This window comes from Helobdella robusta (assembly GCF_000326865.2).
Source record: "Helobdella robusta unplaced genomic scaffold HELROscaffold_6, whole genome shotgun sequence".
NCBI lineage: Eukaryota > Metazoa > Annelida > Clitellata > Rhynchobdellida > Glossiphoniidae > Helobdella > Helobdella robusta.
The window spans coordinates 3,814,451-3,831,941 of record NW_008705330.1 but is presented as its reverse complement, the minus strand read 5'-3'; the positions used below and the strand labels follow the sequence as shown (position 1 = coordinate 3,831,941).

The 17,491-nt window shown below is 35.1% G+C and overlaps 1 protein-coding gene across 1 annotated transcript; it reads left to right on the top strand.

The window, feature by feature from the left end:
• Window positions 1-14,844: 14,844 nt before the first annotated feature.
• Window positions 14,845-17,289, top strand: HELRODRAFT_164345 (hypothetical protein; the record flags this gene model as incomplete). The annotated part of the gene is made up of 4 exons (XM_009029301.1): window positions 14,845-14,973; window positions 15,244-15,399; window positions 15,666-15,968; window positions 16,072-17,289. 4 exons carry the CDS (start codon window positions 14,845-14,847, stop codon window positions 17,287-17,289), a joined length of 1,806 nt encoding a protein of 601 aa, XP_009027549.1.
• Window positions 17,290-17,491: the final 202 nt, after the last annotated feature.

Genomic DNA, 17,491 nt, shown 5'->3' with positions numbered 1-17,491 from the left:
TTTGGTGTCACCCGGTGCGGTCCGCACCCCCCGCACCCCCCTAGTGACGCCACTGCATGAAATGAATATACACTCAAACACACACGCAAATATAAACAAAAATTTACACCCAAACACACACTCAAGTACACACACACACACACACACACAAACACACACTCAAATGCACACATACAAACACACTCTCAAGTACACACACACAAACACCCTCTCAAGTACACACACAAACACATCTCAAGTACACAAACACACGCAAATATACACAAAAAACACTACGACGTGTGTGTTCATTTACTTACGCGTGTGCCCAAGTAAAAAACTGATGGTCTTGTTCGTTTGGTTAACGCTGAAATTTGTAGCATTATTAAAAAGTGGGTTATTAAATTTTTATACTCTATTGAATGCTCTTTTTGATCTTATTTTGTGTTTAATAAAAATGCTTAACGATTGGTTTGCACGGGACGTCTGAGTTTTTAAATTCTATACAATGTTTCAATTGTTGTTGTGTTTGATTTCTTCATGCTGTTCTTTATGTGTGGTATCTTTATGTGTGGTACGCTTTTTGTGGCATCTGTTGTGGGCTACTGAACTGGTCCTATTGCATGGTACTGGTATTGAGTGTATTATTACTTTATTGACATTATTATATTCCTAATTTAATTTTATTTATTTTTAAATGGGCAAGCTCAATAAATTTTTTAAATTTTTTCCTGGTCAACTTGGTAGCCATTTCTGCTTTTATTTATTTATTTTTTACAGGATAAGTTTTGTTTCGTATGTGAGATGTGTGATAAACAATTACGTTTAAATAAGAAGTTCACGCATTAACGTAACTTCAAGCTCATAGCACAGTTGATTTGTAAAAAATATAATTTGATATTAAACACTCCCAAAAAAAAATCTTTTTGGGTTTCTCAAATTTTTTACCTTTTACAGGAACAAATGAATTTTTAATTATATTTAAATAAACTTCCAACCCCTCTAGCTAAATTTTTTGATTGATAAATCTACATCAATGAGGAAATCAAACGATCAAAAACATCAACACTGACAACGTTAGCAGTCTACACTATCGACAATGGCATTAACATACAACATTTTCATGCAACAATAACATCAACTTGCAACATTCGCATGCGACAAGACCAACAATAATATCAACATACAACAAGATTAACCATAATTTAAACAGAAGCATTTTTATGTAACGAGATTCTCAACAACAGCAGCAACAGTTAATAACATCAACATAAACATCATCAACCTCCCCACAACAAACATCATATTTCATTCAGCTGCGTAATAAATCAAAAATAACGCAAACAACTGTGTGACAACAACATTTTATGTCAATGTAGAATTATACCAGCTATGTGGGTTATATCAGAAATTAAACACATTAAAATAAAAATTATATCTTCATACTGTGACATCAACAAACAGCAGATATCATGCCTAGATAACATTAACAAAAATTGGTACACTGCCTACAGTTATGTCTACTTGAATTACCCTCCTCAGCAAATATCGACAACAGTAGCAGCAACAGCAAAAAACAACAACAAACAATAACAATTACAACAACCACAACAACATCATGCCGTAGCATCAACAGCAACAACATCAACTTGATGAGTTTTTGAGCTTGTTGTTCCCATTTGAGACCCTTCGGTCCCCACACCGCAGTTGCTCGGCGTGGAGGCTGGGAACAATAAATAAACTAATAGACACACTTAGCAGGCTGGAATCTCAAGAAAAAAGGATGACTAGGGCATGGATTTCATTGCAGGTCACTGCGGGATAGACGCCAATAAGGAGGGAGACAAAGGTGCCAACGAGTGAAGACTCCTACCAAAAAGTAAAATAACCGGCAGTCAGGGAATGAAAAAAATGATAAAAAATTGCAACAAAGAAACCGCTACAGTATGAAATATACAGAAAGATTTATATAAAAAAATCAGTCTATGCGGAGAAAAATTGGACAAGAAAATGAGAACTGAACTAAGTCTTTTCCGAGCAGATGATCATTTGTCGCTGAGAGGCTGCAGGACTCGGTTAGGTCTTACAGATGATGGAAAATGCAGATCGTGCGAGAGGACAACGAGTTAGTCCAGCACCTATATGGCTTGAATGTAAAGCCATATGAAAGTTAAGAAGAAGATAAGGATTGGGTAAAGCTCATGGGAAGCAGCAGAGATAGAGTTACAGATACTGGACATACTGGAGAAAAACTAGTTTGAAAGCAACTACAAATACAACAGCAACATGCAACAAACGGTGTTGCTAACATGCAACATGCACCATCAACATTAACACACAACAACATCAATAGCCATGGCACTTTCACCAACAACAACAACAACAACAACTCAAAATAACATCAACATTCACAACGAAACGAACAATATTATATTTGCATTTTAAAATTAAGATATTAATGAGACAGGATGACTATATAAGAGTTTGTATAGCAGCAGCAACAACAACAACACAATAACAAAAACACGATAACAACAACAACAACACCACCAACAAAAACACAAGATCAAATCTACGGAGATCTATCAAACACCAACACAGGAAATAACCAGCATGTTCACAACAACATGTGGCACGTGACACACAATGACAAGGACACATATATTATTAAAAAACATTACACACAGACAGACACACAGTGGCCCATCTAGACAACTTTGACGGGGGTTGGCAAAAATTTGAAAATGTTTAAATTTTCACGGATGGGGGTCAAAATTTTCAGAGGGGGGCAAGATTTGTGGCAGTGTGGCTGACGACTCTTTTTTAGCTTATCACGTTCAATTTTTGGTCAATTTTACAAATAAAACGGCCCTTATTCTGACTTGGAAGATAAAAAACTGCTCAAAACGGGATCCCCGCCTAAATCCGCCACTGCAGACACACGTCATAAAAGTCACACACACACACACACACACACACACACACACACACACACGCACGCACACACACACACACATGCACATTTCCTACACTCGCACAACGCACACCACTTCACACGCACAAGCACATCCAAACTCAGACACGCACACGCACACTTCATACTTTCACCACACAGCCGACGAACAAATAACAAAGTCGACGAGTGTCAAAAGAACGAGTGATCATTTTTGGCGCTATTTTTGTGGGAAGAACGTTTGACTTGCTTGCACACGTCATCGTTGTTATGGTAACATGACATGTCGTCATGGGTGCCTGCAGTTACATTGCAGGGCTCCTATCTGCTTCCACCTCAACTCCTCCTCCTCCTCCATCGCTCCTTTCCAGGCTTCCTTGCGTGTTTTATGTTTGCTTATTTGATTAATATCTTTAGAAAATATTCTCGTTCGTTGTTGTTGCTTGCCCGTTGAATCGTACGTTTGTTGCATGCTTGCTTATGAGAGTTCGTGTTTAAATGCATGCATGCTGTTGTTTATGTTTATGCAACATATATCTCAGGTTTGTATAACTTTTAAACATGGTTTTGTATAACGAGGCAACCCGGTTTCTATAACGAGACAAGATGGTTTGTATTACGAGACAAGATGATTTGCATTACGAGACAACACTGTTTGTATAACGAAACAACATAGTTGTCTAGCGAGACAACATGTCTGTAGGCTTCCGTGCCGCGAGTAGACCTGTCTACTGGTTGTTAGGGTGCATGCATCATACACATTTAATTGAAGTTGACACCTTCTTTATGCTAATTATCTTAGTTAGTGCTCCACCTCCTGTCCGACGCAGGCCTCCAGCCTAGCAAACAGCCAAAGACATTCTTATTTTCAAAAAAGAAAAAATGTAATGAATATTTAATGCCATCCAAACACGCATACCCAACATATAGATATATCTCATTACGTTCATTCCCCTATGCATTCATTCACACACACACACACACACACACACACACACACACACACACACACACACACACACACACATACGCACACATATATACATATTGTGTGTGTGTGTGTGTATTACAGACGTATTTATTTAAATTTAAATTTAAATAAGTTCATTATTTTATGTTGTGAAACAAAATTAAACAAAACAAAACAAAGGATGTCTCTCAAGACGAAATGGTAACACGAAATTCCCATCTCGTAATTAATTAGACGTCTTGCGTAGTTTGTGTAGGAAGGATTGTTAAATTTAAATTCATCTTGAGGTTCCATAATTTGGACACTCATTTTTCCATCTAAGCAATAAGCTTGTGTTTCGATACAGTCGAACTGATGGGACGAAGCAGGATGAAATATGTATAGCAGTGAAAAATAAAGTTTCGACTTGAAGAATAATTTAAAAAACTCATTTATATATGAACAAACATTAAAACATTTCATCTTTCTACACTAATTTGTTCAACTTTCAAATATTATTTTCTCTTACAATATGATCGTCTGCTAATGTGTTTATAAGTAAACATAAAAATTTAAAAATAGCAGGTACCAGCAGGCAAAAGAAATTTAAAAATTAATTTAACCAAACAAATAGTCATTACGTAATATTGAATTTTTAATTTAAATAAAAATAATTCCAGTGACGTTCATCTAGCTGGCGCAAAAAATTCCATTTAAAAATAATCAGCATATAAGAGCAATAAATTCGGTTAGCAGTCTGTAATTGAGACGATTGGACGTGACGCCACGAATCATTCCACTGGATCCAACTGGCACCCTCTCTCCACTGCTCTCTCCTTGTCAACCTCACTCACTCTTTCTCACTCCTACTCTTTTTCTCTCTCCCCCTTCTCTCTCTCTCTCTCTCTCTCTCTCTCACTCAATCAACAGAATTTTTTTTCAAACTTCGTTAACTTACTCCACTTAATAAATCCTAGATATGAAAATCATAACAATTCACTCTTCCTTCTCAATGTTCTTTTGCAACGAGAGTTCAAGTTGCAACGCGACTGAGCAACACAAATGTAAAACACAGCTTTGAAATGCAACACAATGGAACGTGTCATTAAATGAACTGAACGCTAATTAAACAAAACAGGTTGCGATGAAAACTGTCTGCAGATAGAACAGAACTGACAACAACATAGCGCTACGTATGCAGGCAGGGATTAACGTTTATGAATAGCATTATAGAGTAATGTCGAAAGCGACAATGAGATTGCTTCGCTTCGTACAAGCAGGACAATAAAACCTTTTAATTTTATCTAACAACTGATTCAATGAAACTGGATAGTTATCCTATTGCCTCAATTTAATTTCAAGTTTCGTCTCTTTATTTGTCTGCCTGTCTGTTTGTCTGTCTGTCTGTTTGTTTGTCTGTTTGTTTATTTGTCTGTTTGTCTGTTGATCTGTTTGCTTGTCTGTTTGTTTTACTTTAACATTGGTTTGTTTCTTTGTGTTAAATTTATTTTTGATGCCCATGAAAAATGTTTGTGTAATGATTTTAATGACGTAAAAGTTGCTGGTTGGTTGTTCGTTGAAAGTGTTGTTGACCTGTTGCTGTTGATGATGATAATGATGATCTCTTATTGTTGCTGTTGATGATGATCAGATGTTTTTGTTGTTGATGATAATAATGAACTCTTGTTGTTGTTGTTGATGATGATGATCTCCTGTTGTTGAAGATGATGATCTGTTGTTGTTGATAATGATGATGATCTGTTGTTGTTGATAATGATGATGATCTGTTGTTGTTGATGATCTGTTGTTGTTGTTGATGATGATGATCAGATGTTGTTGTTGTTTCGGTAGTTGTTGTTGTTGTTGATTATCTCAAAGTGTTCATGAATGTTCGTAAGTGAACAAAGATGCAGCAACGACCAAAATGTTTTTAGCACTAATTCCACGGCCCACAAGCCTTCATCACTTTACAAGATAAACATTCGGATTGTTGTTCACGGAGAGTGCATAAGAAAATTTGTTATAAATAATTTATTTCAACTAAAATGAAGAAAATATAGGAATGTGGAGCTGAAGAGGGATCGGCCAGACGAACGGAATTATTTATTTTAACGAACGTGATGTTGAATAATTCATTACCATTCAGAATTATTCAAGTGGAATTTTCAAAAAAGTTTTAAAAAATTGTTCCTCTCAGTAGTGGTGGAGTGTAAATAAATAATGTTACAGCCTAAATAATAAAATAAATACTTTTTTGAAATATACTTTTATTCTAAATTGTGACGGGAAATGTAACAATTATTAAAAAATTTAATTATTTTTTAAATTAAGCGCCACATATTTCCAGCGTAAAATAATTTATTACATGTCAGCCCAACAGATAAACAATTTTCAAATTTTCTTCCTGTTTTGCCGGTTTTTGCTCCAATGTTATTGCTTCAATTGTTTCTTGATATACTGGCGCGCTTATTTTAATTTATTTCTGTGAAAAAAAATTTTTCTTTCGATAAGAATTTGCATGCAGATGTCTGCCGTTGGAAGGTCATAATGCAATTTTATTCAAACCATAATTTCAAACGTGAATAAAAGTTAGGTTGCATCATTCATTTGAAACGATGCAGCGCATTGTCTGAACGCTCATTCCCTTACTCAAGTGTCCGTACGATGTTAAGTATAATGCACATCTAAACCAAAAACATGGAGTGAATTACTAAACGAAATGTTTCGACTTTATTAACTGATTCAATTAAAAACTCAGTTGAATAGGTTGGTTATGAAATTTTTGAGTGTGTTGGGTTGTGGATCGGCCAGAAGCAATCCGGGACGAGTCGTTCGCACGCAGGTTTTGTTGCATGTCCCACCGTGGACATCTCATGCAAACAAAACATTTGCTACCTAGGATTTTAGATTGATTGTAAGGATTAAATGATAACACCTCCAGCAAAAATGCTCTTCATTCATTTATTCGTTCGTTTATTCGCTCGTCCATTCATTCGTTCAATCATTTATTTATTCATTTAATTTTTTGTTTTTTTACGTCTTTCTGTTTTTGTTTGTTTATTTTCAATTTGTTTAACCCATTTCACGTTTGTTCGCTAATTTGTTTATAAGTTTATTTTCACTTCATGTTTATTTTGTCCATTGTTTGTTTATCCATTTTATTTTGTCCGATATCCAATCTGTATTTCCATTCATTCATTCGTCTATCCACCCACTTGTTTTTTATTCTTTTATTACTCACTCACTCGCTCGCTCACCACGCTCACCCACTTAATCGTCCTTCATTCAACACACACACACAAATCGTCCTTCATTCAACACACACACACACACACACACACACACACACACACACACACACACACACACACACACACACACACACACACAAACACACAAACACACACAAACACACACACACATTCAATGCCAACAATTTTCTTTCAATTACTTTCGAAACATCACCAGCATTTTTTAATCGTCATCAAAAACATCAGCAACTTCCCATACAGATAATAAATTCTTCTAATTAAATCATCGAAACAATTATTAAAGTTATTAAAATGTCGGCAAATCATTTATCAGACTTGAAAAATCTAAATTTTCTGGTGTTTCTTGCTCGATTGATAACTTAGCCAAAGAGTTAAATAGAACTTGCAACATAATGTTTCTCAAGTATGTTTTAATTAGCTTCAGCTAATTTGAACTTGAATTAATTTGTTTAAATAAATCTAAACGTTCTATTACTATTCCTTCTATTATCTTACCTGATTCTTAAATTCTTGATGTTCCTTATCAGTTTCGTTGTCAAAGCTTACATACTACATATATATCTTGTTCATAACAGTGACTACGGACCATCCATCAAAATTGAATGATAATAACAAGGATATACCAGCATAGTATTACAGCCAAAATATAAACAAACACACGTGCGCTCACACAGAAACACACACACAGTCAGACACAGACAGACAGACACACACACAGACACACAAACGTACGTCTACGCACTACGCACACAGGTACTTGATAACTCTGTTGAATGTTGAAATTGACAAAATCATTGGCGGAAAACATTGAAGCACACGGAAATAAAATAGCAGATAGCCGCTCATACATAATCCCACGCCAATAATCATCAGCACACGCACAACCAAACATACACGTGCACATACACACGCACACATGCAAACACGCACAAACGTACATTGCAAATAAGGTCAATGATTGAACTCGGGGTCAGTAACATGAAACACATGGGACCTTTTGGTCATTGTACTGAAGGGAACATCTCAGTGTTTTTCAATAGACACATAAATGTGCTTGGCCGGATATGTGATTGTGCACAGAAGCACCAAATAGACATATTTCAACCGTTAAAATTTTAACAGTACTTCAAAATTTAAATTTGTAAAATTCAAATTACCCAATGCCTAAATGGGCAGCTAAATTATTTGTAAGTTTAATAACATTATATTGTGTTGATCATAAGTACTTGAATTTGAAATATAACTGAAATTATATATAAATAAGCAATTATTCACGCATATTAATATATGAAAATTTTTTATTACAATTTATAAAGCTTGTTATAAGTGGCTAACATTTTGAAAGCACACGAAACGACGGACTCACGTTTGAATGTCAATCATTCGTTTCCCATGCAACATCATTTGAAGGCTATTTGCCGCAAAAGTTATTGCAGTGACACAAGAAATTATCAAACTGTTCGAAAATATTAGAAATATATAACTAAATACATTTTGATAACCAAACATACCCAGGTTCGCAGCATCAATTTTCGCACACCTCAAGTGATCATTTGTTCTTTAATCCTTTTATTAAACACAGGAGTGAGAGCAATCTGCAGATAGAGAACCACCATTTAATTGAAAGCATGACTAAACGCAAACTTCTTATGAGTTTGCGAATGATGTAATTGTTAATGCCAGTTATTTTTAAGTGTTGTTCGGTATTTAAAAATTTATTATTTAAAATTTAATTCGATAATTGCTGAAGTGGCATCTCTCATGGTCGCTAACTCAATTCATTCAAATGTTTTTATTGCTACAAATTTTAATTAAAAAAACAAAAAAGTCAGAGGAAGAAATGACTAGCTAATGCAGAACTTGAATCAATTTCGAATGAATACTTTTTCGATGAATGATTTCAGTTTGAAATGAAACTTTAATTGAGTATCTCAAATGAAAACAAATTTTAGAAATAATTTTAAATGGTGCATGTAGCGACAGACACGAAATATTTTCAAACCCGCGTTATAATTCTCTGTAAATGGCTATGGAAATTAATGATTGAACATAAAATAAGTAGCGGGGACACGTGTGTTCTGGTTGAATGACACACGTGTTTGGTTCATCCGTTGGTTGGTTGGTTTGTTTGTTTGTATATGCAGGTACTTCGGTGTAGATTTGCATGTGTATTTGTACATATACGTAAGCCTCAAGTAATGTGACTTAAGATTTGCACGTGTGAGTATGATTTACGTATATGCATGAGATTTTCTTTATGCGTCTATGCATTTTTATGCCTGTGTGTGGGTGTGATGATATTATTATTATTTGTTTATTAGTACAATGTATATATATATATATATATATGTGTGTGTGTGTGTGTGTGTGTGTATGTGTGAACATGTGCGTGCATGTTTGTCTATATGTCTCTTTGTCGGTACGTGTGTACGTGAAGAGGCGTGCGTGAATGATACAGGCAGAGTGCACTAAGGTGACAAGAGGACGTGTGAGAACGTAGAAAGGACTGACTTCATAGCAGCAAGCCATTTCAACTCAGCACTCATTAAGAACCAAGGCATGAAGTCAGAAGACAACTGAATGAAGCAATTATTGCTCATGTTGCTTGCTAGTTACACTGGTTACTGCTGGGTGGTTAGTTGTTGAATGGTTGGATAGTTGTTGGGTGGTGGGTTGTGTAATTGATTAGGTGATTGTTTGATAGGATGATTGATTATTATTTGATGGTTGGTTGTTGGTTGTTGGATGAATAGTTTTCAGTGTTGTTGGATGGTTGATTGTTAGACGGTTGGTTTTTGGATGGTTGGTTGAAAGATGGCTGGTTGAAAGGTTGATTATTGGATGGTTAAATGTTAAGTGGTTAGTTGTTGTGTGGCTGGTCATTGGATAGTTAAACCGTTGGATGGTTAGGGCTGGATTAAATTGACGGGCTTGTTTAATGACTCTTTAGGATGGCTGGTTGTTTGGTTAGACGGTTGGCTTAGTTAATAGGCATTTTTGTTGCTTTATTGAGATTTCTTGACACCATTATTGATTTTTTTGAATAATCAATTTATGTAAATAACAAATAAAAACTCGATAGTTTGATAAATCAATTTTTTATTTTCTTAATTAGACTTCAGCTAGCAGGTCTCCTTTTGTTAAACATCAACATGCCCAATGTTCTTTCAGCTATTTCCAACTGTAACTTTAACTTAAGTTATAGTAACTTTAAACTATAAATGTTCTAAAATATATAACTTTAACCTCAACTGTAACTCAATTTTGTTTAGGTAAATAACTAGTTTAACTCTAATTCATTCAACAAATCAAAAACTCGATCGGATGAAGAGTTTGGCTAAAAATTAATTTTTATTATAATTGACATCCATTTGAATAGCTTATAACATAGAATTGTATGAATTTAAAGCACACTAAAACCGCTAATACTACAAGAACTACTACTACAAATACTACTCCTACTACTTGAAAAAAATCAAATGCACACAAACATATGCACAGATTGTGCTGGGTTGTGTGTTAATTAGCGCCATGGCAGCCAATAACCATTAAAATTTCTCATTACAAACAATCAGTCATGTTTGGAATCAACAACATACACGTCGTTAACACAACTACCGCTACTACTACCACAAATTACTATTTATACTACTATTACTACTACTACTACTACTACTACTATTACAACAACAACAACAACAAAAACAACAACAACAACTACTACTACTACTGCTACTGCTACTGTTACTACTACCACTACTACTGCTATAGAGTTCATGAGTTGAGTGTGTTCAACCATGCTAGACGATCATACACAATTTTTTAAAATCATCAGCTTGTCAGGGTAATGAATTTCTGAAAATTCTTCTCAAACATGTATCTAGAGGTTGTACATCGTTGTTGGGAGTTTAATATGATTGGTTAGCATCATATAGATGAGGATCGTTCGTCAAATGTGATTGGCCGTCCACGCCAAACCACAGTTTGTTTGAAATTGAAAATTTAATTTGTTTGGCTAGAAGCTTGGTATTTCAATAGTATTTATATTTATTTAAAAAAGATATTTTTACGCTACGTAGATTAGCGACATTTAAATTACAGTACAAAACAAACCAGTTACAGCAAAAAAAACTCAGTAGGAAGACTACTTGGTCGAAAATTGATAAGACGAACGATAACTTTGACTAAAACTTTAACCTTAACTGAAACTGGCATCAAATAACTGACTGTAACCTTAACTTGTAGCTAATTTTAACTATAATTTTGAAGGATTCTAAATAAATAATTTTAACTTTAACTGAGGTCAAGTTAACGAACTGAAAGAACACTGCAACATGCTATATGATGAGAACTCTTGCTCGAATGCAGACGGATTCTTGTCTCTTTGTTATACCCCCAAGTGCCTCACGCGTTGTTTACATTTGTGTGTGTCTGTGTGTGTGTGTATGTTTTTATGTATGTGTGTCTGTGTGTGGCGCTCTATAATATTTTTTATTCCAGTTGTGATTTGATGAAAAGAAATGAAACATTGCGAGTTTCAGAAACAAAAATAAACAAATTGTGATGATGCTGATGTTGATGATGATGGTGAGAATGATGACAACGACAACGGCGACGAACAATGACGTAGATAAGGATGATGATAGGTTGGCGAGCGAGTGTCAATCAAGGGCGATAATTAATTTCAATCTAGGATGACGCCGAATAGCAATTCATGACTTCTCAACAATGCGGGACAATAGTTTACGGTCTCAAGCTGTGATCTCAACACAACAACAACAAAACCACATCAAAATCAACAAAACCAACAACAACATCAACCAACAACTACAGCAACAACAACGACATCAATAACAACAAAACCAACAACAGCAACAACATCAACAAAATAAACAACAAAAACAACAACAACACAACAACAACTCATCAACAATTCACCAACAACAGCAACCAAAACATTTTATCAGCTTCTAAATTTCAACAACATCAGTATCAAAAACATAATAAAGCTAATAACCGACTTGACTATATATATATCATATATATGTATATCAAAACAACATTTTTGTGTTTGTTAAGCATGATCAATTTCATGTTTAATTTCTTATAAACTTTTATATGTTATTTGCGTAGACAACACGGTATGGCAATCTTTGAGGGAAAATTGTATTTGAACCAGGTTTTCATGTCATAAAAATGACGAGAGACATGGCTCTTCTACCGTCTGAGCTATCTGGCTAACCAGTCCCACCGTCTAAACCAAATTCTACCATTTACACATCTGATTACATCACCCTTATGTAAATGTTAACAGAACCAACACTAACGACATTGCAAAAAAACCAACACAGAAACAATAACATAATAAATATAAAAATAACAACCATGCAACACCAGCAACACTAGCAATACAACAACATCAGCATCAACATGACCAACAATAACACAACAACATCGAGACATTAAAAATAAACTAGTGACCCTTTTTTTGTCATTTACAGATATTTCATAATGTTGTCGTTTGGAAGTTCACTGTGACTATCGCACGCTCTTACTGCAACACGCTCGTTTGCTGTTGCACAACACACAACAACACTGTGTGGCTATTGTGTGTGTTGTTGTATGTATTGTTGCTGTGTGTGTTGTTGTTGTGTGTGTTATCTTTGTTGTGTGTGTGGTTGTTGTGTGTTGTGTTACACTAACAACAAAGCAACAATAACACAACAACAAAGCAACAACAACAAAACAACACACGCATACAACAACAACAACAACACAACAAAAGCAACAACAACATAACAGTAGCAACAAAAACAACGACAACTTTCCTCATATCATTCGCACCACACAACACCACTGTAATAAACGAAAGCAAGCGAAAATTTAGACAAACAAGCAACAACACACAACAACAATAGACAAAAATACAAAACAATAGGAAACAAAACACAAAAATACAGAACAATAGAGACTATTAAACATGAACATAAGTTAAATAAGAGATAAATAATATGAAAGAAAGTGTGAGAAAGCACCTTGGAACATTTCACAATATGAACATCGCATGTAAGACGCCGAACAAGATAGTGTGTTCACATTCACACACATTATTATTAATCTCAATTAAACCATGAAAAAAAATTATTTTATTCCTAATCTTTGTTTTTTTATATTTAAATTTACCAAAAATCTCAATTTTCGTTCAATTTTTTAATTTTTTTATTTTATTCCCGCATATATTACGATTATTTAATATTCATAATAAATTACTACAATAATTATTTATATTTATATTATTTTCATTTCAGCTGTCAGCTGATATTTTTAATTTCAATGAATAATGATTGATGACGACGTCTGACTCTTCCTTTTTTGCTAGTTAGTAGGTACTTCACTCTCTGTGTGTACTTACTTACTTACTAGTACAAAAGTAGAAATACCATAAAGCATATTATGTACCAAAAATTGTGTACCACAAACATGGGTACATAAAGGCACACACCATATGTGTGACACCATATGTGTTGACTCAATGCAAAGGCTAGTAATTTTTTCATCATGCAAGTTTCAATTTTCACGGTTTAATAATAATTATAATTAAAAATTATTATAATAATAATTATTATTATTATAAAATTCAAATTCGTATGAAATGAAATATTTGGATGATATTTTCACGGTTGGAATGACGTCATCATCGATCGGACAGATTGATAACGCGAGGTTCAACAACGAAATGATACGACACAAATCACATCAATTTGAAAGTTACTCATACTACATTCACTATGTCATAAACAATTATATTATAATAAAAAAATATATAATATATATATGTATGTTTATATATATAATTTATTATAGAAGCAGCAGAGAAGGCACAATAGTGAGAGATATATATACACACAACACAATAATCGTGTAGTGGCATTGAATAGCGAGAGAGTGTGCGAAGTATTAAAAATGCGTGTGCACACATTAGGAGCCTGGCTTTCTCACGCATTGAACCGGCAGAAACAATATGATCAGACAAACTTGCAGAGTAATTACGATCTGCTATTGCATGTTCTTGAGTCTTGCTATTATTAAATTTCTATTTCTTATCATAGAATATCGTCCCAGTTACAAGTTTGAAGTACCTTAAATTCACTCCTTATTTCTTTTTTTACTAGAAATTAGGGAAATAAGTTAGACTGGCAAATATTTAACCAAGCAAATTTTTAAAAAATTTAATTCGAAATGGAAATAAAAAACGTTCAGATAGAGTTAAAGCTGTTAAAGAAGGAGCCTTGGAGAGCCCGAAAGAAGTAATTGTCATTCGAGTGAGCCGAGACACGCAGGTCCAATTGGCTTCATACTTATTCAACACTCACTCCCAACTCGCATAATACTTATTTAACACTTCCAGCACCACATCGCCTTGCCTGGAAACGCCAGTCATGCATGCTAAAATGTAATGCCAGTCCGCACGACTTTCCTTTCATTCGAATAAACATCCATTATTAAACGTTATTAAACCCTGTCAAAATAAATTGTTAAACAAATTAAGTAAATGAAGATAGAGAACAAAATGTATTATATTATATTAGACATTTATATGTAGGTACATTTATAGTTATTTAAATTAAGTATTCATATACGAGTGTGTGCCTGTGTGCGCGCGTGTGTGCCATGTAAGTGAGACACATGCAATGGCGATAATTCATAAGCAGAAGAAGAAAGCCACACGTCAAAATATTTCGTTCCCACGCCAGCGAGAACATCAGCACAAGGCAATTAGGAAGGAGTCGATATGCGGCACCATTCATTATTACCCTGCTGTCTGTCTATCACTCTTGCACGAGCTAGCTACACAATAACCATTGTTATATGAGGTATGTACTTCTGCAAGTGTCTACACGCGCGCACATGTGTCGAAATGTGCCCGTCACAAAAGTATATAAAGAACAACACGAGCTCTCGATCTTAATGCGCTTTGATGTTTTATTAAACGATCCAACCTGAGTTGATTTCGATGTTTTCAAATTGAAAAGTTTTTTAGGTGTTCTGTTGAAAAAAATTTTAATTAAAATTATTTTTCCCCGAGCTAGAAACATATTCCGAAGTTTTCTCTTAAATTAGAAGTGACAGTTGAGAGAATGAAGTTCGATACAAATTTGTTGATGAGTTTGAAGAATTTGAAAAACAAAAGTAAATCCAACAGCAGCAACGACAGCAACAACAACAACGGCAACCGCAACAGAAAGGTGCGTTGTGTTAATATTAATTATTTGAGGAATTTTGAATATTTACTCAGGAAGGTTTAAAAACAAGCAACAAGTTCATTTTATTGGCGTAGTATGCATAGGAAGTTTGTTGATGGATCGCATTGCTCTCAAATTGATTATATGAAGGACTTTTGTGCGAGTACAGCTTAACGCACAACAATGCATATGCTATCTTTTATTATGTCTTGTGTATTAAATTTTGTGCTTTAGTTGAATTGATATCAAGCTTTATTTATTCTTTCTAGAATTTAGTGAGAAGTTCATCGGTGCACGGCCGGGAGAGATACGTGGAGATGTCATGCTACGCCAAACAAACTGAAAATTTCGGCCACAATCTTCTTTCGAAAGAAAATGATACCAAAGAAAAAATAAAATCGTTTGACGACCTTGCCATATTTCAGCGAAAGACTGCCAAAAGCCAGAAACTGATCAAGCTATCACTCGAGCAAGTAAAACAATTGTGGTTCAAGGCCGTCAAGGAGGGCAACTTGAAGAACATGTCCCAGATGCTATCGCAGAACATTGACTTCATCTACCTGAAAGATAAGGTTAAAAATCAATTTAAAAAATGATTTTGTTACAGTTTAAAATATATTTCTAACAAATAACACTCGAAATTATTGTTGTTAACAATTTGAATTTTTCTTGCAGGCGGGTTACACGGCTCTGCACTACGCAATCGAATGCAACAACGATGAAATCCTCTCTGTCCTCATCGCCTCGATAAAGTCCGCTGCCGTGCGAATGTCCAACCAGCTGACCCAAGATGAGAAGACTGGAAGGTGCAGACAAGCTGGCAGCAATCATGGACAGCCAGAATCAATTCAAAATAAGACAACTAAACAACCAGGTGTGAAACAACTGGCAAATCAACAGCAGTTGCTACAACAACAGTTTCAACAGCAACAATTACAACAACAACAATTGCAACAACAACAGTTACAACAACAACAACTATTGCAACAACAACTATTGCAACAAAAACTGTTGCAACAACAACACTTGCGACTACAACAACCTCCCAATAACCCGATGATATCGGTTTCATGTCAGGCACAACTACCGCAAGACCAACCTCAACTCTCACCTCCCCTGCCTCCCCCTCCTCACGTCAGCAGGGAAACAACGTCGAAAGCAGTTACTTGTCCAATTATATGCCACAAGTGCCATTTGATGAAAACAAAAAGCAGCAAAAAATTGTTGTGCAGAAGTTCATTTGAATCAAACGAGCAGAAAGAGGAGAACTCTGCTGCCGTTCCTGACCATCACCAGCAGACACATCAGCACTGCGAACCAAATTTTCAAAAAGTGGTCAACACGGGAGAAACAAGAAGAATGCACAAATGCTGCAAAAGACTGAACAGAGATATCCTCCACGTTGATGTCCACAGATGTCCTCAGCTGACCACAGATGACCACAGATGTCCTCAACAGACCACAAATGACCACAGATGTCCTCAACAGACCACAGATGACCACAGATGTCCTCAACAGACCACAGATGACCACAGATGTTTTCAGCTGACCACAGATGACCACAGATGTCTTCAGCTGACCACAAATGACCATAGATGTCTTCAGTTGACCAATGAAACTTATCATCATAATTTCTATGGAAGTAACTGCACGCAATCAAACGCTCATTCAAGCAACATAACCGTTACTCGAAATGATGCTTATGAAGTTTCCAGCCTCCGAGAAAACCTTCCCATCTTGACAAATGAACATCAGCAACACAATGACGTATCGCAGAGTAAAATTTGTTGTCACAGATTTATATCTACGGAGACATTGCAGCACCCATCATCTCCATCCACCACTGCATCTCATACTTCGTCGCTTCCCTCTGTCACAACTTTCATCTACTGATTGATTGATTGATCTCTAAATCAAACTCCACGAACGCTCTTGTATACATCATCGAATGAATACGTTAAAACATTTAACTGTACTATGTATATTTTCGTTTGTTTTTTTTAAACCAAATATTTTGTGAAAATAAATATGTTTGAAATTAATACAAGTGTTTTAATATATATCAAACTAAATTTTTAACTCTGACAGACAGCAA